General features: G+C 38.4%; 1 protein-coding gene across 1 annotated transcript in view; it reads left to right on the top strand.

The window, feature by feature from the left end:
* The first annotated feature begins 6 nt into the window (after window positions 1–6).
* Usp24 (ubiquitin specific peptidase 24) overlaps window positions 7–23,731 on the top strand; it is a 137,399-nt gene continuing 113,674 nt past the window's right edge. The window contains exons 1-2 of the mRNA XM_013022271.1: window positions 7–382; window positions 22,454–22,619. Coding sequence (XP_012877725.1) covers window positions 65–382; window positions 22,454–22,619 — 484 coding nt within the window. The 5' untranslated portion in view covers window positions 7–64. The remainder of the gene's footprint in view (window positions 383–22,453; window positions 22,620–23,731) is intronic.

The following is a 23,731-nucleotide window of genomic DNA, read 5'->3' on the forward strand; positions in this document are numbered from 1 at the left end:
AGGCCCGGCACCCGCCACCGCTTCGCTGCGGCTCGCCGGCCGGCGCGGCCCGGAGGCGCGAGCCATGGAATCGGAGGAGGAGCAGCACATGACCACGCTGCTGTGCATGGGCTTCTCGGACCCTGCCACCATCCGCAAGGCCCTGCGCCTGGCCAAGAACGACATCAACGAGGCCGTGGCGCTGCTCACCAACGAGCGGCCCGGCCTCGACTACGGCGGCTACGAGCCCATGGACAGCGGCGGCGGCCCCAGCCCGGGGCCCGGTGGCGGCCCGCGGGGCGACGGTAGCGGGGACGGCGGCGGCCCCTCCCGCGGCGGGAGCACGGGAGGCGGCGGCGGGTTCGATCCCCCTCCTGCCTACCACGAGGTGGTGGACGCGGAGGTGAGCTGGGCCCCCCCGACCCCAGCGGAGTGTCCCGCGGGGAGAGGACACACCCCGCCAGACATGGGTGTGTGTGTGTGTGTGTGTGTGTGTGTGTGCGCGCGCGCGCGTGTGCATGTAGTGGGGGTGCAGGGCTCCGGGACCGTGAAGACAGGGCCGGCTCTGGGCACCGGCAGAGGTCACCCGGCCGGGGTCAAGTGCGGAGAGTGATCTTCAGGACTGGAATGGAGCTGGGGGCTCGCGGTGCGGATAGGTGTCCCCACCTTCTAACCTAGCACGTGGATGCAGTGGGAAGGGGCCACCCCGGGCCGGGTGGAGGGTCCGGGGCCTGCATCCACGATACTGGAAAGTGGCACCTGAGGAGGACACGCGTTTCCTTCGTCGCGAATCGGCCCCTAAGTGACCAGCTAGGTCTAGATCTCTTGGCCCCAGGCTGCAGGGATAGATTGGGGGAGGAAGGAAGGCAGCACAGTCAGGGAGAAAGTGGGTTGGTCCAGCCGTACTAGGCCTTTTTAGGCTACGAGGAGGACTGTTGGAATGGGATTTGGGTTTGGGGCCCAGGGTCTGGAAGGGAGTTGTTGAGCAAGGTCTAAACTGACAAGGAACTGGACAGGGCCTGGAATGAGATAGGAGTTGATGTAAGGTGGGGGGAGGAGACGCACCTTACTAAGAGTCTCATTTAGATGCTTAAGGCTTTGCCAAGATTGGGTATTGGTAGCTTGTGGTGGGTATTAAATGACTGCGCAAAGGTACAGGTAGGTAGGAGGCCTGCGTAGGAATGGGAGCTGAGGGAGGACGGCTGTGGTGAGATCTGGAGCTGGAGGATACAGCTAGGTCCTAAGCTGGGTGAAGGGAAAGCTGATCATGGAAAGGAGAGGAAGTAGCCTGGGGAATGCGATTGTAGCAACTAGGAGGGTGCCCGGGGTAGAGCTAAGCTTGGTGGGGGTGGATAATGGGCCCGAGGAGCAGTCGCCAGCTCTCATCAGACAGCTCAAGTCTAATTGGAGAAAACCAGGTTTCTTTAGTTTGGGGTGTGAGCAGGGAACTTGGGGAGAAGGCAGACTTACTAAAATGAGGAAAAAAGATCAACCAGAAACAACAGTGCTTTTGATTGATTCCTTTGAAGAAAAATGACAGCTTATGGCAGAAATTCTGTTGAAAAATGCATTTTAGGGTCTAGGAGAGCAACCTGGCCTAACTACAGATGATTAGTGATGATTTGTATTTTTAGACAAATGAAACTAAGCTTGGAAGAGTTTCCTAAGCAGTGTTATGTCCTGTAACTATGTTTTTGTAGTAGTTGCTTAGGCTGAAAGAGTTTAGGAAAGAAGGTGATACTTTAGAAAACCCTGGGTTTCTGCACAAGATTTCTTTGGTTTCCAGGCTGTCACCATACTTGGTTAGACTGGCCTTTATTACCCATTAATTCCGTTGTATCATTGATGAGTATTGGAAGAAAAAACTTATAGTTTGGGAATCATTAAAAAAAAATTCTTTGCAGCATTAACTATGCTTAAGTCACTTTAACGAATGAATCTCATTGTCAGTCCCAATTACGCCTTTCCTTGTTCTTGCTAGTTTTGACCCAGTTTTGAAATAAAGAAAGCTGCTGCTTTTTCTGAAGGTGGTTGTATATGTGTACAAAGTTCAGGTATCCTCACTATGTAAGAAATTTATTCTCTGTCACGCTTAGTTTCCGTGATTGAAACTCAAAAGTAACGTGTACTATGTGGTGTAAGTAACATTAGCATACTTCCTGTACATTTAAATATGAAAAATTCTGAGTACCTTCTTGTGAGCCCAGTGGCAGACAGCATTTGCTTTCAGGTAACTAAGAATCTATCTTTTTGAAGCTGTGTCAAGTCTTTTATTTCCTCTGACTTGTGGGTTTGACATGGGGGCACCTGCACTTTTTACTTTTGAAATCTCAAGAGAGTGGATGATTGGGTCTGTCCTATTCATGAGGCATGTCGCTAGGCATGTAGGCTCTTTCTTGGCATGCAGAGAAGCCTGGTCAGTGTTTCACCTAAAGTTTTCCCCGTGCATGCCACCCATGAGGCTTGTACATCCTTACTTATAAGTTGTAGGAAACTGAAACTATTAAATGCCTACAATGTGTCAGGCTCTCTATTAGAGGCTTTAGGTCAGTGAGATAGTTATTATATCACCATTTTAAAGATTTGATTGAATATAATTAGTTAGTAGCAAACTAAATTTGTTCTGATGTCAGGTCTCTGATGTCAAAAGCCAGTGTGCTCTGCTCCGTTTATGGTTTTGCAGGTCAGTTCACTTGGTGGAGGTATGGATAAAAAGGAAAAATAGGAATGATGTGTCAAGTACTAAATCAAGGAGTAAATAGAAAAGAGACTGAAAGGAGAATCAGATGTTGTTAAAGCAGAAGCCCCTTAGAAATTAATAGTTGCACAGATACAATTTCCAGGCCCCAAAGATAAATGGCTTGTCTCTGCAGAGGATGGGGCTCTAACTCAGGCCTCTCACTGATGGGACCAGGGCTGCTTCTCTCTGCCAGCTGCTTTCCTTTCAAAGGAAAAAGGAACAGCATGCTGAAATGTATTCTAGGGAAAGAAGAGAGTAAATAATAGGGCAATTGTCAATTAGTATATAATTCACCCTTTTTATTTCTAATAATTGAGTATAGAACTTAATTATATGCATATCTGTTTTCTGCATAGAAAATCTCAGTTTTAATGTTCTAAATATATTTAAGATTATATGGAATAAAATCTAAGAAGAAAAATGAAAGCTGGACACTGGTGGCTCACATCTGTAATCTTAGCTACTCAGGAGGCTGAGATCTGAGGATTGCAGTTCAAAGCCATCCGGACAGGAAAGTCCATAAGACTCTAATCTCCAATGTACCACCAGAAACTAGAAGTGGCACTGTGGCTCAAGTGCTGGAGCACTAGCCTTGAGCTGGAGAGCTGAGGGACAGCGCCCAGAGTTCAAGCCCCACGACCCACCCCCCCAAAAAAAAAAGAAAGAAAAAAGAAAAAGAAAAATGAAGCCTGGGGATGCAGCTCATCATAGATCAAGTACCTAGCATACACAAGGCCCTGGGTTTGATCCTGAGCACTGAAGAAAAAAAAAAGGAAAGAAAAGGTAAATAAGTTTATTTTATATGTGTGCCTTGGGGACAGGCACATTTTCTCACTCCATTAAGAATCCACATCCCAGGGGCAGGGAGTAAAGTGGCAAACAGAACATAGCGTTTACATTCAAGTGGGGCTGAGTCCAGAGCTCTCATTTTACAAGAATGAGTGATTTCCCAAGGTCATGTGGCTAGAATCAGTTTAGTAATTTGGGGCTTTGATATGATGTTGTTTAAAAATTGAAAAAGTAAAAGTTAACTTCTATCTCAAGAGAAGCAAGGAAAATGCAAGTAGGGACCCAGATGTCTTGAAAAACACATAACTGCATAAAAAGCTAACTGGATAAATCTGGGTAAAGGAAGGTACAGCTTTGCAGAGTTGTGTTGGATTCTTACTAGGATAGCTGAAATGTGTGTTTTCATGTAGTGCCTGGTCCCCTGGATGAGTCTGAAAGAGACTTTGTGAAGCTCTCTGGTTTTGATTTGAAGAGCATTACTTCAAAACCATTCCATGTCAGGCAAGATTCAGTTCTGTCATTACAAAGCATGAGCTCTCTTTTTATTTAGCTGGTTCTAGGGCTTGAACTCAGGGCCTGGGCATTGTTCCATAGGTTTTTTTTGTTGTTGTTCAAGGTTAGCGCTCTACCACATGAGCCACAGCTCTGCTTCCAGCTTGTTAGTAATTCATTGGAAATAAGAGTCTCACAGTCTGCTGCCCACACTAGCTTTAAACTGCTCTCCTCCGATCTCAACCTTTTGAGTAGCTAGGATTGTAGGCATGAGACACTAGCAACAGTCTTCTCCTGATTTTTAACACTCCATTGTTTGAACTCCTCATGCTCTTCACAGGTCTTCAGTTGGTTCTTCAGATCCTGCCTGGGAGGGCAGTAGAAATCTGAATCATGTACCCTGGGCATCTTGTACAATCTCAGTTTTGTGTTTCAAAAATAATTTCTTTGCCAGGAATTTCACATTAACTAAGGATATCCCTTTCTTAGCTCTACAATTCTGTTAGTATTTTCAGAAGTAGCATGCAATACATGATCTGATAAATATTGTGAACTTGTTTTGTTCCTATTTCAATGTGGACAACCCTTCTGGAAGTATTTTTTCCAAAAGTATTTGCTTCGTGTGTGTGTGTGTGTGTGTGTGTGTGTTATTGTTAATGTGTGTGTGTGTGTGTGTGTTATTGTTAAGAGCTCCAAAGTTAATCCTGCTATATTTGAATCCCATAAAAATTAAAATCACATTAGCTTGTAGTTCTTTAACCCACTTCTACTTCTGCCTCCTTTTGGGGAGTGTTAGAATATAAATGAGGTTTATTTTCTAATTCATTTTCCTTTTTTCCTAAATTAACAATCCTTTTATTTTTTGTCTCAGTAAGGCAAAATTTACTTCTGCTCAGAATGGTGAACCATAAGCCAAAAATCTAGTTAGCAAGCACTAATCCTAATTTTTTTTTTTTTTTTTGGGTCCGGTCGTGGGGCCTGAACTCTGGGCCTGGGCGCTGTCCCTCAGCTCTTCAGCTCAAGGCTAGTGCTCTACCATTAGAGCCACAGTGCTACTTCCGGCTTTTTTTCTTTTTGCTTATGTGGTGCTGAGGAATTGAACCCAATGCCTCAGGCATGCAAGGCAAGTGCTCTACCACTGAGCCACCTTCCCAGCCCTCCTAATATTTCTTGAGCATAAATTAAAGGAGTAAATTCTAGCTGTTAGTGGCCTGGAGTTTCAATTTACTATGTTTTGGTAAATTAAAGAATTATTTAAAAGGTTGAGTGAAAAATAAATTTAAGCAGGGCACTAGTGGCTCACACTTGTAATCCTAGCTGCTCTGGAGGCTGAGATCTGAATGCAGTTCAATGTTAGCCTGAACAGAAAAGTCTGAGACACTTATCTCCAATTAACTACCAGAAAACCTAAAGTGAAGCTGTGGCTCAAGTGGTAGAGTGCTAGCCTTTAGCAGAAGAGTTCAAGGACAGCTTCCAGGCCCTGAGTTTAAGCCCCATACCAACAAAAAAAAAATTAAAATTAATTTCCCAAATAGTTGAAACCAAAGGAAACAAAAATAGGAAATCTAAAAAGTGAATAAGAAAAGTCTAGTTTTTGAAATAAGAATTTTCCTCTGATGTGTATATATCTTCTTTGAGAATTAGGGTCTGTGAATTCAACCCAGAGTTATATTTTCACCCTGTAACTAGTTGGTCATTTGCTTTGAGAATAAATGTAATTTATTTATTATAATGAAATCACAAGGATTATGAAAGCTTTAAACAGCATACTATCATTAGCTTAAAATTTGAAGCCAATTGCCATATTAGAAAAGTAAATATAATGCTTTAACAATTTGAACAGAAGGTCTCAACTTTATCAGAAAAATACTATAATGTACAAGCATATTTTATGCTTGCCTCACAAATGTTGTATACCATTCTTTTGAATCTGAGTGCAATACTGAACATTTTTTAATCTTAGTAAGAAAGAATTACAAGATCCAGAAGAGTCTTTCAAATCCAATCTTCATAAACCTAAAGTGCATACGCATCACTCATTGTATTTAAACATTTTTTTTAAAGCACAATTAAATAAGTTTTCCTACATTAGAAGGGTTTTGTGGCAGTTCAAACTAAAGGTGATTAGCACTTTGACAGAGGTGGGAAGTGATATGGCAGCTCTGAGATAGAGGAGAGCCCCAGAATGCTAGGAAAGCAGGCTAGCAGTACTGCTGCAGGGGAATTCTAGCAGCAGCTTGTACATCATGGATCTTAGCGAACAACTGTGTTGTTACATGGATGACCTAGCCAAGAAAATGTTCCTGCATGCTCTGCTTAAGAAGGGTCAGGAATGTGTAGTATGTTTTTAACAAGATTGTAGGTTTTTACGTTTTTATTTATTTTTATAATTTTATTGTCAAGGTGATTTTTTTACTGAAGTAAAATATTGAAAGCATGAAGAAATAAGTTCAAATACCTGGAGAATTCAGATATTGAGAATATTTCAGTCCAAGGATTAGAAATTGCAGAAGTAATACTAAGAAAGTTATGTTTCATTTTCAGAAGAATATTTTGGTTTTTTTCATAATTTATCTTTTTCTTTGTCAGTCCTGCAGCTTGAACACTCGGCCTGGGCGCTGTCCCTCAGCTCTTTAGCTCAAGGCACTTGAGCCACAGCGCCACTTCTGGTTTTCTAGTGCTTTATTAGAGATAAGAGTCTCACGTACTTTCCTGCTGGGGCTGACTTTGTGATCCTCAAATCTCAGCCTCCTGAGTAGCTAGGATTACAGGTGTGAGCCACCAGTGCCTGGCTTAAGATTATTTTTAAGCTTGCATTTCTCATTGTTATAAGAAATTTTTTACTGTTGAGTAGTGTACCATTTTTCAGTCATAGTTGAAATATAAAGTTTTTTTATGGCACTTGTTAGGGGGTGGCATTATTATTTATATCATGTCCGTTCTGAGTTTAAGCATTTTCTGTGTCATGCTTGTAAGTTCCTATCTCTGTCTAACAGTGAGAAACATGGCTCCCACTGTTGATACCTTATAGATTTGTTGCCCTGTGTTTTGTTCCTGTGTGTGTATGTGTACAGGGTGTATGAATCTATGTAAAATGACTTTAAGCTAGTTAATGGAGTGTGTAATTATAGACTTGATTGCTTTTATTTGTCTAGAACGAAAGAGCTAACAGAAGAAAGCCACAAATTTATTGTGTTAACCTTTAGAGAAATTAAAACGTAGGGTCATGATACAGATGTCTGTAAACCCTTTTCCTGGGGCTGAGTCGAAGACTTGAGGTGTTTATCTGTTTCTGCCCCCATCTGAATGAAATTTCTTATTCCAGCATGCAATTGGCTTTTCCTTGGTGTATCTAGTTACTTGTAAAGTGAAGATCAGTTGATATTTCTTAATGTGCTTCTACTTAAGTTTATATCAGGAATGTTTAAAGGCAAAATACTACCTGATCAGTGTCCAGAATGGCTTCTGAAAATCAGTCTTTTTCAGGTAGACTTCTTGGTCAGACCATTCTGTAACCAGCACTTTTCAGTCTCTGCTGAGTGTGCCAACTTTCTTAAATATTACCTTTTTTTTTGGTCTTTTCTCACTGTTTTGTTTGAAAACTATATTTTGAAATTTGTACTTAGAAATCAATAGTGAGGTGTTTTAGTAGTGATTTAAATATATTGGCTTCTCAAAAACATGAAGGTATTCCATACTACAAATGGCCATAACCACTACTAATTGTCTTAGTTATTCTGGACTCCTTCCTTTTTTCTTTTTTTGGGTCCAGTCGTGGGGCCTGAACTCTGGGCCTGGGTGCTGTCCCTCAGCTCTTCAGCTCAAGGCTAGCACTCTACCACTTGAGCCACAGCACCACTTCTGGCTTTTTGCTCATGTGGTGCTGAGAAATCGAACCCAGGGCCTCATGCATGCAAGGCAAGCGCTCTACCATGGAGCCACCTTCCCAGCTCTCCTTCCTTTTTTCTTATTGGAAAAACTTGTTCTACAAATCCTAAATACCTATCCTGCCCCTTTTCTGTTCCACTGTGTCTCTGTAACTCAGAGTGACATCAGAATGTAAGTTTTAACCTTGGGATAACTTTGTCTGAAATGTTTGGTAGTTCCTCCTCTCCTCATCTAAAAACTTACTATTCTAGGGCCCTCGAGCTTTAACTTGTCTGGCTTTTACCTACTGCTTTCCTGTCTTACGCTGTGCCCTGCAGGTTGGATGCGATCTGCTTCCTTACCTTTCTCTGCTCCTCAGGTTCTCATCTGCCTTTGCTGGCTCTTTAATTCACTCTCCAAGTTAGTTCAAGCACCAACCTCTTTCAGGCTCCTTCTACATTCTCCCTTTGTGTTCTGCACAAGGAAAGTGTGATGGCATTTCAGTTATTTTAAGGCATGTTTCCATATTTGTGTCTTCTCAAAATCAGTACTGTTTCTTTTTGTATGTGTCCCTAGTACTCTTTGCTTATTATAATATTTGATTGTATGGAGAGATGACTTTGTAGATGGATGGAAAGAGAATCTAAAGTAAAATGAAATAAGAGATCAGATGGCATTTGAAAGTATCAAGGGATTTAGGAAACTAATCTGGTCAGAGATCTGTTGCTTGCTAGCTTTATAATTAGGCAAGTTAGTTTACCTTTCTGAACCTCAAGGCAGTTTGGCAGTTGCTTTACTTGTCTCCTTGTAAAATAGGCATCTAGACTATGACTGTGGCTAATTCTTTCAATGACCCTTTTGAGAAAATGATGACAGTGGACCAATTTTGTACTCGTCTAAATATACATGTTTACATTTTTAGGATTTTAATACTTTTGTTTTGAAGTGATAGGGCTACATCCTTCTGAACTAAAAAGTATAGTGTTAAAGTAAATATTAAAGTAAATAAAGATAAACTACAGTGTGGTATCCGTCCGTTAAAACTCAAATACTTAAAAATATGACATAACTTAGAAATTATTCCAAAATTACTTAAAATTTGCTACTGTGGAAAAGTAAATACAAAAAAGCTTTAATTAGCTTTTGTCTAACTGAAATATGGACAACAATGTACTCTTTCCTAGCATATAATTGGAAGTTACTCTTAAAATCTAGAAATCACCAGATGCCTGTGGCTCACACCTGTAGTCCTAGCTACTCAGGAGGCTGAGATCTGAGGATCATGGTTCAAAACCAGACCAAGCAGGAAAGTCCATGAGACTCATCTCCAATTAACCACCAGAAAACCAGAAGTAGTACTGAGGCTCAAGTGGTAGCACATTAGCCTTGAGCTGAAGAGTTCAGGGGCAGCACCCAAGCCCTATGACCCACAAAAGAAAAAAAAATCAAGAAATCATATATTATTTTCTATTTATGTATAGTTTATAGTTATTTCTAATTATCCAAACTGTCTTAGGAGATTTGATTCAGTAGGACTTGGCAAATTTGAGTCCCAAAATAAGTGGCACTCCACTCTGCCCCTTTTGTGTGTACTCCTCAGCATTTTGCCTGTTGGCTGTTTTTAGGACATTTTTATATATGACTCCATTATATGTTTTCATTGACCTTTGGATTATCTGCCAGCTTTTGAAGGCTTTCAGAAGTTTGTGACTATATTTGAAAAAGAGCTATCTTTAGAGGTTTTGTTTTTGTTTGGGCCAATGGGACAGAATACAGACATATACTTGTCCCACACTGTTGGTTACTTGTGTTCCTGGAAGCAGTGATACTAATTGGTCTCTTGCTATTCTCCAGACAGTCCATTTGTATTCTCAAGGATTGTACTCATTTGACTCTTTTTGTCTTTTACCTACTTTATTATAATCTTACATCTGTGTTTGCCTGTTTTTAATAAGGTGATAGAGCTATTTCTGTGTTTTTTAAAAAAATTAAATGGAAAATAAACCCTTAGCTATACATTAAATAATAATTGGTTTAGATCAAATTCAAATAGTAACAGCAGACATTTAAGTAATACTTTGGTTACCAAACGAGCTTTTATTTTGCTGAGGATTGTATGCTAGGCATTGAAGTATATGTTAGGAATAAATATGATGATGAACAAATCAGACATTGTCCCCTTATTACAGCCATGAGCCTGATAGATTTCTTGTGTCCTAAGTATAATAAATTACAGTATTTGATTTCAGCAACTAGAGACCTTAAAGTTGTGGGTTAAATATGAAAAAGCTTTGATCTCAGAAGCATTTGGGTAGTACAAGAGTTTTTCTGATATAATTTGATCTATGGTGGTATTCATTGCCAGGAGAACAATGATAATTCTTTTGTGCCATGGAATGTAATACAGAGTTAGTATTTGTTTACTTGCTGGATGTTTAGTATTTGTCATTTGATGTTATTACTTCTTGTCCTGAAAGCATATATGTATAAGTTTTTCCCAGAAAAGAGAAATTGCTCTAGAAACCAATCTTATCTTAGGCTAAAAGTTATGTTTTATGATGGTTGATAATTCAAAATTTATTTTAAAGCTACAACAATGTTGGGAATTATTAAAAGACTTATTAACAATGAGGGAAATCACAATTATTTTGCAAATGGAAACTTGTCTGTGATTGCTAACACTAATATTAATGTTTTTATTAACATTTTTGTGGCTTTATATTAGAACAGACTGCTAAAATAATGCTTTTAAATATTATTATTATTTTCATTTTGTGAGATTTATTTCTTCTGCTTGCTTCCCTTGGAAGTGTTCTGGTGAAATACAGTAGCAGCAGATCATCTGTATTTCACTAGTAATAGTTAAAATAGACTCATCCACATGCAGAGAAAATGTAAGGTATCTATTTACTGACCAGTGTTATTCAATCTCTATTGAATTATACTAGTCAAAAAAATATATTGACATTTGTAGCAAATAAGAAACTTGGGTTTGCTTTTCATTATTCTGAGCTTTATTTGGTTAAAGTATAAAACACATCAACAGTAAAAGCGTTCTAAATTTTGAGGTTCAAAAATCAGAAGTAAGTTTCTCTGGATTCATCCAATTCATAGTGTTTTTAATCTGTAGAGAAATACTAAGATTTCTTAACAAGATTTTTTACTTTTTAAAATTATCTGGAAAATTATCAGGGAAATTATCGAGAGAATTGATTATATTTTTTGCCATTTGCTCTCCTTATTCCACTTAAAAGTAGGATGAGCACCAGTGACTCACACCTGTAATCCTAGCTACTTAGGAAGCTGAGATCTGAGAACCTTGATTTGAAGCCATCCTGAGTGAGAAAGTCCACAAGACTCTTACCTCTAATAAACTACTGTGAAAAGGCTGGAATTGGCACTGTGGCTCACATGGTAGAGCTCTAGCCTTAAGAAAAAGAAGCTCAGGGACAATACCCAGGCTTTGAATTCAAGCCCCAGAACTGCTCCCCTCCCCCCAAATTAAACATTATAACTTTAGTGATAAATCAGAAATGCAAAGATGGGGTGGAAGGAATCATGTAGATATTGGGGTGTCAAGTCTTGTCCATTTAAGGATGAAGACCTTGACTCTGGACTCATTAATAAAGTGAAGAAGGGAGTTCAGTCTTCTGCATTCCAAGGTATATTTTGCTTAGTTTTATTATGTTTTTCTGTCATGAGGAAGTTTCTAACTACAGGTCATCTTTAATACATCACCATTTCCTTTGTTAGATATCATTTAGTGAATGGATAGGGACATAGATACTATTGAAATTTTGCTTTCTCCTTCAGCACTTTCTACAGCAATTACTCTTAAGTTTATAAAAGTGATGGAAGCTGAGAAAGAGGTGAAGGTATTGCATCAATCATTTCTGTACATCTGACCTTCCTGCTACCTGAGTCTTATTCATAGGTGACATCAACACTGAGTACTTAAACTTCAAGTGTAGTTTAATCCCAGATACTGGGGAGATAAAGATGAGGAAGATTGCATGTGATTCTAGGCCAACTCCACCAAAAGGTTAGGAAGTCCCTTATCTCAATAAAAAAGCTGAGTATGATGGTATATGTCTGTCAGCCCAGCTACACAAGAGATGCAAGTAGAGTTGTCCATCAGGCCAGCTTAGGCAAAATTGATAGACCTACCTGAAAAGTAACTGAAGCGAAAAGGACTTGTGTGTGGCTCAAGATGTTAGAGCTCCTGTCTAGCCTTATGCTCAAACTCTAATAGCTTTGTACTTTTCCCACAAAAAAGTCAGTATACCCATCTCTTGAGACAATATGCTGCCCTATTTACTCTTTAAAATTTGTGACCTATAGTTCCTTAAAACTTTATTCTGGATCTTTTTTTTTTTTTGTCAGTGGTAGCTCAAGTCAATCACTCTACCACTTGAGCTACAGCACCACTTTCAGTTTTCTGGTGGTTTACGGACTTTCCTGACCAGGCTGGCTTTGAACCTCAAGCCTCAGATCTCAGCCTCCTGAGTAGCTAGGATTACAGGTGTGAGCCACCTGTGCCCAGCTATCCTGGACCTTTTGAAAATGAAAATAAGTTGCACATACAATATTCTCAAATATTATGTATCTTCTTTACTTTCATTGAAAGCTCATTGAAGATTGAAATTTCAGAGCATTTTCAAATACATTTTCTTTAGTACTTAAAATCCATGGTAGTTATAAGCAAAGCAAAAGGAATTCTCTTAGGAAGTAAAGATGTACATAGTAACACCTGTCTGGTAGGTCTTAGTCAAAATTGCTTGGAGATAGACTTCAGTTGAGCTTTCATCTGCAAGAAGGAAACAAACAATGTAAAAATGACCTGAAAACTTGGTCTCTAACCTTGAGGTAGAGGTTCTAGGATATTGTACAAGGGATTGTTGTATAAGAAATCTAGGTATCTCATAAAAAATAGGCGTTGGAAGTTGAGTGGAGAATTAAATATAAGTTCATTATAAAACAATCTAATTGGGAAATCATAGATGAAAATTCAATGTAAGTCAATATTTGAGGTTATGGAGAGAGAAGAAAGTGCTGTAAATATGCCACACTCTAGTGCCTGATCAGAGATTCTGTGTCCAGAATCCCTTCCTTTCACTTTCATTTCTACAAGTATTTATCTGGTGTTTAACATTAACTTATTTATCAACCATATACTTATTGGGCACTTATTCTGTATTGATGATGCAAACAAATGTTGTTTGGTACAGCGTATATACCTTAGTGAGAGGAAATGGGGAAAGAAGAAAAACAAGGGAAATGTAGAGTGTCAGCTTAGAAAAAAGTCAAGTAGGCAAAGGGAGAGTGCATGCTAGATAGGTAGATATGACAAGGGCTGGTGGTTTTAGATCATTGAGGAAAAGCTTCACTGAAAAGGTCATAGCTGAACACTGGAGAAAGGGAGGGCACTGCATGATTATATGAAGAAAATATGCTCTAAGTTAGGGATTGTCAAACTTTTATGAAAAGGGCTAGTCAGTATTGAAGGCTTAGCTGGTCATACAATCTCTATTGCACCTCCTCAACTGCTGTTGTCATATGAAAGAGGTCATAGATGATTTGTAAACAAATTAATAGCTCTATGTTCAAATAAAACTTTACTTAAAATGTAGATAGTGGAAAAAAATAGGTAGTGGACCATACTTTGTCAACTTCTCTTCAAGTGGAAGCAACATCTAATACAAAAACTATGGGTAGGAAAAAGCAGGGCTGATATGTTGTAGCTACAGTAGAGAATGTCTGTATAGTTAGAGATCAGCTCCTTACTATACTGGTAAGTTTTTGGCAGAGCAAGAAAGGCATTGAAGATTTTAAACAGAGATAATACCATTTGGTAGGAAGGATGAGGAGGTTGTTTTGGACATGTTAATTTAATAAATATCCAAGTGGAATTGTCACAAAGGTAGTTGAATATATGTGTGGAGTATAAGCTTTCAGCTTAGGGACAGTATTCAAACCATAAAAGCATGTATTCTTGGAGGAGGCAAAAATTGATTCTTGAGAAAGTGATAAAACATGTCTTAGATGTTACAAAGAATTTCCAAAATTGAGTCCTACCCAACAATTGTATTCCTTAGTATTTTAATTTCAAGGGGAATAGGGTGATTTAAGAAAACACTGTTTTAAGAGCTCTCTGGAAAAGTAATAATGAAAGCAAGGTTTAAAGTACATTCCAACCCAGGCAGTGAGAGGGTAAGTAGAGAAGAGGTTTGAGGACTGGCCTTGAAGGCACTGACCTTTGGAGACTAGTGATTGGAAACTGGGAATGAACTATGTATATTACATATGAACTTATGCTAAAGAATTTGCATGTTTTCTTGGGACTCAGCTTCAATACTATGTCACATAGTGGGCTACCTTTGACTATGATTAGTGAGTTCTTTTGTTAATTGTGTTAAAGAAGCAACAAAATTTACCATCTTAGCCTTTTTAAAATATGTAATACTATTAAATATATTCAAATTGTCATGTAACATTATCTCTAGAATTTTTTTCTTGCAAAAATTTGGGTAACAATCATCTTACCTCCATTTTACTTTCTGTTTCAGTGAGTTGGACTCCTTTAGATAACCTTACCTAAGTAGACTCAGATAGTACTAGTTTTTCTGATTGGCTTATTTCACTTAGCATAATGTCCTCAATATATTCGTGTTGTGTAGTATGTGATAGGATTTGTCAGTCATTGGACTTGAACTCAGGGCCTGGATGCTGTCTCTGAGCTCTTTTTGCTCAAGGCTAGCACTCAACCACTTTGAGCAGAAGACCTATTTCCAGTTTTCAGATAGTGAAGTGAAGATAGGAATCTCACAGACTTTCCTGCCCAGGCTGGCTTTGAATATCAATCCTCAGATCTCAGCCTCCTGAGTAGCTAGGATTACAGGCATGAGCCACCAGTGCCTGGGTTGGATTTCCTTGTTTTTTAATCTAGTAAGTCCCCTCATGTGTTTTCATAGCATTGAGTAGCCTGTTCCTTACCAGAAACTGTAATGTTTTATTTATTTACTTTCAGAGCTTCAAAAGCAGAATGTATTTGTCATATTCATAAATGCATTTACAGCCTTTAGAAAATTCTGAATGAGAATTGTATGTAAAAATAAAAGATAGAGGACCTTACTTTGAAGATATGATCCTTGAATTTGTTTTGAAGAAGTAGGAATTAGGCTAAAAGAGAGCATTAAGGACATTAAAGAGTATATTTAGCAATGTATGCTTTGCATCCAGGGGCCATAGAAGTTAAGTGTGGAACTGAACTGAAACTGAAGGGGTTTGAAGGGTGGTAGATGCAGTTATCTATGTGGGTGTGGAAAGGTGGGGAAGAGCCTTGCCTGCATGCCAGTACCTGTAGGCAGCTAGAAGGTAATGGAAGTTTCTGTGCAAGTGAGGGGCTCAAACTCTGTGTGTTGTATGTTTGTTTTGAGGAAAGATTACTCTGGTGGCATTTGTGGTGGGGGCTGGGAGGACTGCAGTTATGAAAGTGTTGGGGTAATCTAAGCAACACACATTGGAAGCTTCAACTGAAGAAGTGTTTAGCTAAGAGAGACTATTCAGGAGCAATTTCTGAGATGGAATTAAGGCAACAAAGTTTTAGAAATTAGGAATAATAGTAGAGACTACACACATTTAAGGTAGAACTCCCTGTTTTGTCTGTGGGATATGTGAAGTACCAAGATTAGCTGGGTGATAGAAGCACTCACCTGCAGCTTAAAGAGAGGCTCAGGCCTCTCTGTTGTCTGTTCTCTTTGCTCTGCTCTTGTTCTCTGCAGCTACACGGATTCTTTTCATCTGTGCACTAACACTGCAAACCAGGCTCTAGTCTTTGTTTTTCATTGAGGCAAATTAAGATCTGTAGAGGGATTCAAAAGCTATTTTTACCACACTGCTAGCAAGTGGTGGTTATAGAATCCATATTAAGATCTATTGTGTAGGAACACATAGTAAAAGAAATTTTACCAAAATTAAGAATGAATGCAAATTGCCTGTGCTAGTGCTTTGAAAGTAATTTTAGTTGGTAATTTCTTGCTTTTTCATATCTTGCTTGTGGGTACACTGTGCAAACTCCGTGTTTTTTTAAAAATATTTTTGCCTCCATTCTAGAATGGTGCTTTTTCAGGCCTGAGCATTCTGCATGTTTTAGGAGGTATGGCAGTACTTCTTAATGTAGCCTCTCACACTTGAGAAAACCTCAAATTAAATTTTATTCCACTCTGAATACATAATGACTGTTGTTAATAGGTAAGAGACCAGAAGAAATGTGACTTTGGGTAAGTTATCTTATATGAGCATCAATATGCCTACTTAAAGAGGAGGAGGAGATTTTTACTTTAGGTTGGGGAAAAATTAAATTATATTAAATATATACATTCCAAGTTTTCCTTTGCAACCCACTCAGTTTATTCTCACCTTAATTAGTGAAAATCTCTATTGCCATATCTTTGTTTTTCTGTGTTGTCTGTTAAAACTGAATGTTCATTGAGGGGATGCCCTAAGGAATTGCAGCTACAGTTACCTGCTTTCTTATTCCTGAGATTGATGTTCTGTTTGAAAAGGCATTCCAGGAAAACAGTTTGCAAACAGACAAGACACAATGTGTTAGTAGCTTGGGGACTGCTTGTCTAACATCTTTTCTTTTTCCAGAAAGCAATATTTTAAGAAATATTATCTCTACTTCGAACAAGACAAATGATTACCAGATCTGCAAGTCACTGCCACTGAATTGCTTCTGAAAAATATTTTGTAAATAAGGCTGACAGTTAACATTTAATGAAAGTTATTATAAATTAATGACTTTGAATCAAATGTTCATGTGTTCTTGTTTTTCCTTAAACAAGAAAAAATGTATAGAACTAATTTTTGACATATATGGAGCTAATTTTTTTTTTAAATGCGTGCCAGGTGCCAGTGGCTCATGCCTGTCATCAGTAGGCAGAGAACTGAAGATTGTGGTTTGAAGCCAACCCAGGCAGGAAAGTCTATGAGACCCTTACCTCCAATTAACTACCAGAAAAGATTAAACTAGAGCTGTGGCTCAATTGGTAGCGTGCTAGACTTGAGAGAGAGAGAGAGAGAGAACCTCATGGATAGCTCCCAGTCCCTGAGCTCAAGCCCCAGGACTGACACACACAAAACAATAATAATAAACAAATCTGTTTAAAATCAACATGGAAAAATGATCTACCATCTTCATTTGTAGAAATTCTTTTGAGTACATTGTTGCCTAGTAGGATAGATTAATAATTATTGTTAGTATTAAAATAAGCCTCAAAATTGTCAGTCTCTTACGCACTAAGTTGAATAATTTTTACCTCTGTTTGGTGAGTCAGTGGACAGATAGAAGCTTATTTCTGTACTGTTAGTACAAGTACTTTTGCAAGAATGTTTGATTTCTTTTACCAAAGAAGTTTTAGATTTTAATAATTCACCATTGACAAGTTCAAGAGCAATTCCTTTGTCTTTTTAAAACTCAGGAGGCTGAGATGTGAGGATTGTGACTCAGAGCCAGCCTTGGCAGGAAACTCTTATCTCTAGTAAACTACTCAGCCAGAAATGGCACAGTGGCTTAAGTGGTAGAGCATTTGCCTTAAGCAAAAGAAGTTCAGAGATAGTGCCCTGGCCCAGAGTTGAAGACCCAGGACTAGCAAAAAACAAAAAACAACCCACCACAAACAAAACCAACCAGACAGCTTTAAAGCATCTGTCAATGTTTTTTGTTTGCTCTCAGCTCCAAAATAAGATTTTGTCAATGTCGATATTAGTTAAGTTCATTTTCAGTTTTCAAGTAGGAAGTTTCTGGATACCAAGTCATGACACATTCAAGACTAATTCTATTTATAAGTGACAACATAAAAGGCAATAATCTATACATTAAACATAAACAGCTTTGTTCTTATTTTTTGAGCACTCTACCATTTTGAACCAGAGCTACACTTCTGGTTTTCTGGTGCTTAATTGGAGATAAGACTCTCATGGTCTCTCCTGCCCAGGCTTGCTTCAAACTGTAATCCTCAGATCTCAGCTTCTTGAGTAGCTAGGATACTGGCATGAGCCACCAGCATCTGGCTGTGAACTTTTTTTTTTTTTAAGTGCTCTGCACTTATAAGCGAAATCCATGGGATAGTCTAGTACCAGCAAAGCCATTGCCATGAGTTGTATAAAACAGCTTTAAAAAAAGAGATTTTATTACTAATACACCTAAAAAATAAAGCAATACTGGTTTTGAAATCTAATCTCTGTTTTCTGCCTAGAGTACCACTTATTTAAACTTCTTCAATTGAAGAAGTTTAAATGTATCTGTTCTCACTTGCAGATTCAGAAGGATACTATGGACCAACTTACTTTCTCTTCTTTGTTACATTTCTTTACTTTCACATAGTTTTATTTTATAAAGGCAAGAATTTCAGCTTTACTTTTGTCTCTTGGCACTAGGCATATTGCCTGGATAGCAAACTGTTGGATAAATAAGTTTATAATAACCTTAAAACCTATGATCATTAATGGTTATTTTTGCATTATTTAGATTTGGCATCTAATATGACATAGTATTTTATATTCTAGAGTTATTACTACAAGTCTAATACGTTGTATCTATGGGGAGCTATTTTTTCAATAAGACAACCTAAGCTACTTTGCTTGTTCTCTTGCTCAATTTGTAATTTTGCCAAGAACAGGCTACTCAATGTGATGAGTCAGAATATTAAACCAACCTTTATGTGGGTTCATGTCACTGTTTCCCTCTTCATCATCCCCTGACTCTGGGTTGGCAACAGCCTCCTCAAAATGTAATGCTGCTCTATATGATTTGTGAAATCTTGTATATTACATATCCCTTCCTTCTTTTTCGTCACAGTTTTTGGAGAGGCTTACATTTATACAGAGTTATACAGAGGGGAATTTAATTGTTATGTTTTCACACATTTACAATATATTCCAGTTCCAATTAATTTCACACTATCTTTCTCTGTTCCCAAAACAATTTTAACAGATTTCCTTGTTCTATTTTTGTATTTGTAAACAGTCTGTTTCAACTGTATTCACCCTCTACTTTTTTTCCTTTCCTCATACTCCTAAGAAGTCCCTTAGTTAAATTCATGTTCTGTATTTACACACACACAAACACATACAGCGGTACAAATGGATATATATGTATATATATGTGTGTGTATATATATGCATACACATGTCCATTAGTATGCTTGTCTTTTAGGTCTAGCTTCCACATATGAGTGAACTCATGCAGTATTTTGTGTGTTTTTTTTTCTGTTTTTCTTTTATTGTGAAAATACCGTACAGAGGGGTTTACAATTATATGGGCAAGATAATGAGTACATTTCTTATAGTATTTTGTGTTCTGAGCTTGCTGTGCCTTAGTTAGATGTTCTCCAATTGGATCCATTTTTCTGCAGATGACATGATTTCATTTATGGCTATGTACTATTCCGTAGGGAATAAGTATGTATGTGTGTGTTTTGTGTCATATTTTTAATCTGTTGTTGGGTACCTTAGTTGATTCTCATTTGGTTATTATGAACAGTACAATAGACATAGATATTCAAGTGTATTTTTGGTATTTTGATTTACTGTCCTTTGGATATATGCTAAAAATGGTATGGTGGAGACAGAGGAGGTCTCTTTTTTGAGGAACCACCATACTGATTTCCATAGTAGTTATACAAGTTTACATTCCAGCAGTGTGTAAGGGCTTCTTTCTCTCTGAATTCTTCCTTTTTTTTTTTTTTTTTTTTGCCGGCCCTCGGGCTTGATCTCAGGGCTTGGGTCCTTTCTATGAGCCTCTTTGTACTCAAGGCTAGCCCTCTTACCATGAGCTACAGTACCACTTCCAGCTTTTTCTGAGTAACTTATTGGAGATAAAAGTCTCAGACTCTTCCTGCCCAAGGTGGCTTTGAACCACAATCCTCTGATCTCTGCCTCCTGAGTGGCTAGTAGTATTAGGCCACCAGAGCCTGCCTGCCTTCCTTTTTTAAGAATAAGAATGTTACCTAGTTAGCAGGCAGCATATTCTTTTCACCTGTCAACTCATATTTTATTGCTAGTTTAAAACTGTCTTAATGGCCATAGATACTATATTTTACAATAGATAATTTGAAGGGCAACTGTGTTTTAAAATTCTTAGATAAATTCATACACTCAAATGTTTAGTTACTACATAATCATTAAACTCATTTTAGGTAAGAGGAGTTGTTTTTAGACAAGATCTTAACTGTTTAGCCCCCTGCTGGTCTTGAACTCAAGATTCTCCTACCTCAACCTACTGAGTTAAAAAAACAACAACCTTATGGGGCATCGGTAGCTCATGCCTGAAATCCTAGCTACTCAGGAGGCTGAGATCTGAGGATCTATGTTCAAAGCTAGCCCAGGCAGGAAAGGTCTGTGAGACTCTTCTCTCCAATAAACCACCAGAAAACAGGAAGTCGCGCCATGTTTCAAATGGTAGAACGCTGGCCTTCAGCTGAAGAGCTGAGGGACAGCTTTCAGGCCCAGAGTTTAAGTCCCACAACTGAAAAACAAAACAAAACAAAAAACAACAGAAAAAAAACCTTGAAACATTTTTTTCTTTTAAATGAACCTAGACCCTCACACATGTAAACAAGCACTTTATTACTGCACTTAAGCTCTTTTTATGTGTGTGCATATGTGTTGTGTTCACAAGCACATACATGTAGGTCCTTTGCCTCTGTCTTGAAGTTTAAAGCTTGGGCGCTGTCCTTGACATCTTTTTGCTCAAGGCTAGTGCTACCATATGAACCATAGCTCCACTTGCAACTTTCCTTGGTGCTTAATTGTAGATAGGATTTTCCTACCTAGGCTGGCTTAGGACCAAGATCCCCTGATCTTAGCCTCCTGAATAGCTAGTATTACAGGTGTGAGCTACAGGCACGAGGCTAGTTTTTATAGGGATATTAATATGTAGGGGTGTGGGGGGGGTTGTGATATCTTTGTATATTATTGTAAGCTGGTAAAAATATGTAAAAGTTACCACAAGTTAGAAATCTGAAATCAAGATAACCTTGGTTCAAGTTTCCTCAGCCTGGGAGAAAAGTTTGTGATACTCAATTTGAGAAAAATAAAGCCCAAGGGCTGGGAAGTTGACTCAGTGGTAGATTGCTTGCCATGCATGCATGAGGCCCTGGGTTCAATTTTTCACCACATAAGCAGAAAAAGCCAGAAGTGGCTCTGTGGTTCAAGTGGTAGAGCGCTAGCCTTGAGCTGAAGAGCTGAGGGACAGCGCCCAGGCCCAGAGTTCAGGCCCCACAAGCTACAAAATATAAAGAAAAGAAAGCCCAAAGGGTTGAAGGTACATTTCAAGTGGTAGAGCATTAAGTCCTGAGTTCAAACCTCATTACAAGAAAAAGTCAACATTGTATCATTCCAATTATATGCGATATCTAAAATAGACAGATCAGTTGGTAGCTGCTAGAAGCTAGAGAGGGAGGGTAGAACAGAGACTGCTGATGAGTATGGGAATTTTCATTGTTCTGCTGCTATCACTGCCTTCCCTCTTCAGAATATTTTCATTTTCTCTGTATCCATTAGATTCTAATGCCACATTCTGTCTTCCTCTTAGTCCTTGGCATCTCCCATCCTACTTTTCTCTCTGTGAATTTGACTGCCCTAAGTACCTTATATAAGTGCAATCTTATAATATTTATCCTTTTATTATGGGCTGGTTTCATTTATCATAACATCTTCAAAGTTCATCCATGTTGCAACATGTTTCAGAATGTTCTTTTCAAGGCTGAATAAAAGGAACCACCATACTGTTATTTCTGGTGGTTGCACTGTTTTATAGTCTGATGGACAATGTATAAAGGTTCCAATTTCCCCTACATTCTTGCCAACACTATTGTCAGTATTTTTGATAATAGACATTCTAGGAGAGGTAAACTGTCTTCATCTGGTTTTAAGATCTGATGGTTAGTCTGGAAGGGGAGGATATGTCACAAGAGGAGGCCAACTGAGAGTAATTAGACTCACTGGCAGACTATAGAGAAACTAGGAGGTAAAGGAAGAGAGAATATAGCCTGTCAAGAAGAGAGCTAGGCAGAAGGTCACATACTCCTGAGAAGTATTTGGAAAGGTCTGAAACATGGTTGATGGATTTAGTGGTTGAAATTGCAGTGGTGAACATAACAAGCTGTTTTAGGGCAAGTAGAGACTCTGGAATCCTGATTGGGATGTTTTCAGGAGTGAGTCAATGATAAGGAGATGAAAATTAGCAAATTAGACACATCTTTGAAGACATTTCTCAATGAAAAACGGGTGAGAACAGGATGACTGGAGATGAAGATAGGTTTGACATTTCATAAGGAAGAAAGCCAAGCGTTTGTCTTTGGAAAAAAAGAGATCCTCTCTAGGGGGATTGGGATTTCAGAATGGTAAAGTCAAGACTATTCAAGATATTTCATTGAAATGTGAGTTTTGAGACAGATGGAACCCACATTTAGTATTAATAGCTACCATCATTCATCCTCCTCTCTGCTAAATTAATATTTTTTGGAGTAGTCTGTTGTCTAATTGTTATGTTTAATTTTTATTCCAATCCCTTTTTGCCAGAAGAATGATGAAAATGGAAACTGCTCAGGGGAAGGAATTGAATTCCCTACAACAAATTTATATGAACTAGAAAGTCGTGTTTTGACTGATCATTGGTCCATCCCGTACAAGCGAGAAGAATCCCTAGGCAAATGCCTGCTGGCATCTACCTACCTTGCAAGACTTGGTAAGCTTCATACCCCAGAGGATATGAGGAAGTATTTGTCATAGGAGGCTGAGTTAAATCTTAGTTCTTCTTATTGTCTATCTCTGCAGTATTGGACAGATTATTTACTTATGTATGCCCCAAGTGGAATAAGAGTTATGAAATGAATCAGCTATTTTTTTCTTTCTTCTAGTAGGAGTGTAAGATTATTTAAAATTCAGTTGAAGAACTTCCACAAATGTTTGGAACACTCTAAATTTGTTCTCAGTTCAGGTTTGTTTTATGGTCTTACTTTCTATTCTGGGTTGGCATTCTGTCAGTTAAGACGGCTTTTCGGTGATTAATTAGAGTTAAGAGTCTCAGACTTCTACCTGAACTGCCTCCAAACGACCATTTTCAGATCTCAACCTCCTGAATAGGAGGATTGCAGGTGTGAGCCACCAGTGCCCAACTTGTTTAGTTCTGAAGAGAAGAAAGTAAGCCACTCTGTTAGTGCACTTTATGAGGTCCTGGGTTCAATCCCTGGCACTGAGAGAGACAGAACCATTATTATATGATTTTTATTTATTTATTTATTTATTTTTTGTCCGTCCTGGGGCTTGAACTCTGGGCCTGAGTGCTGTCCCTCAGCTCTTAAGCTCAAGGCGAGCACTCTACCACTTGAGCCACAGCGCAACTTCCTATTATATGATTTTTATAATGGATTAATGTGTTCACTCAACATTTATCTTATTCTCTATGAATTGTGCCAGACATGCTGTGTATTTTATTATTCATAGTTCAAATATTTTAGGAAAGGAGAAATGTCATTTTTCGTTTAAAAATATTTGTGTTTTTATAGAGCTGTTTAGAAAGACAAAAATGGCTAGTAAGTAGCTACTCTTTTATCTAGGCAGATCATGTTACAAATGATATATGTAAGCCATTTAATTTTTGTTCAGTATTCATTTGGTTGAATGCTATGATTATTTCTCACCCTGTTACTTTACTAAAATGCATTATCAAACTATTTTTAAGTTTTATTTCTTTTTAAAATTATTCTAACTATTAATAATCCCTTAAGAATCAAGGTGCTTGTGACAAATAACTTCCATATATAAGAATTTAGAATTTTATATATGTGTGTGTGTGTG

This window comes from Dipodomys ordii, unplaced genomic scaffold, assembly GCF_000151885.1.
Source record: "Dipodomys ordii isolate 6190 unplaced genomic scaffold, Dord_2.0 Scaffold61, whole genome shotgun sequence".
In the NCBI taxonomy this organism is placed as follows: Eukaryota; Metazoa; Chordata; class Mammalia; order Rodentia; family Heteromyidae; genus Dipodomys; species Dipodomys ordii.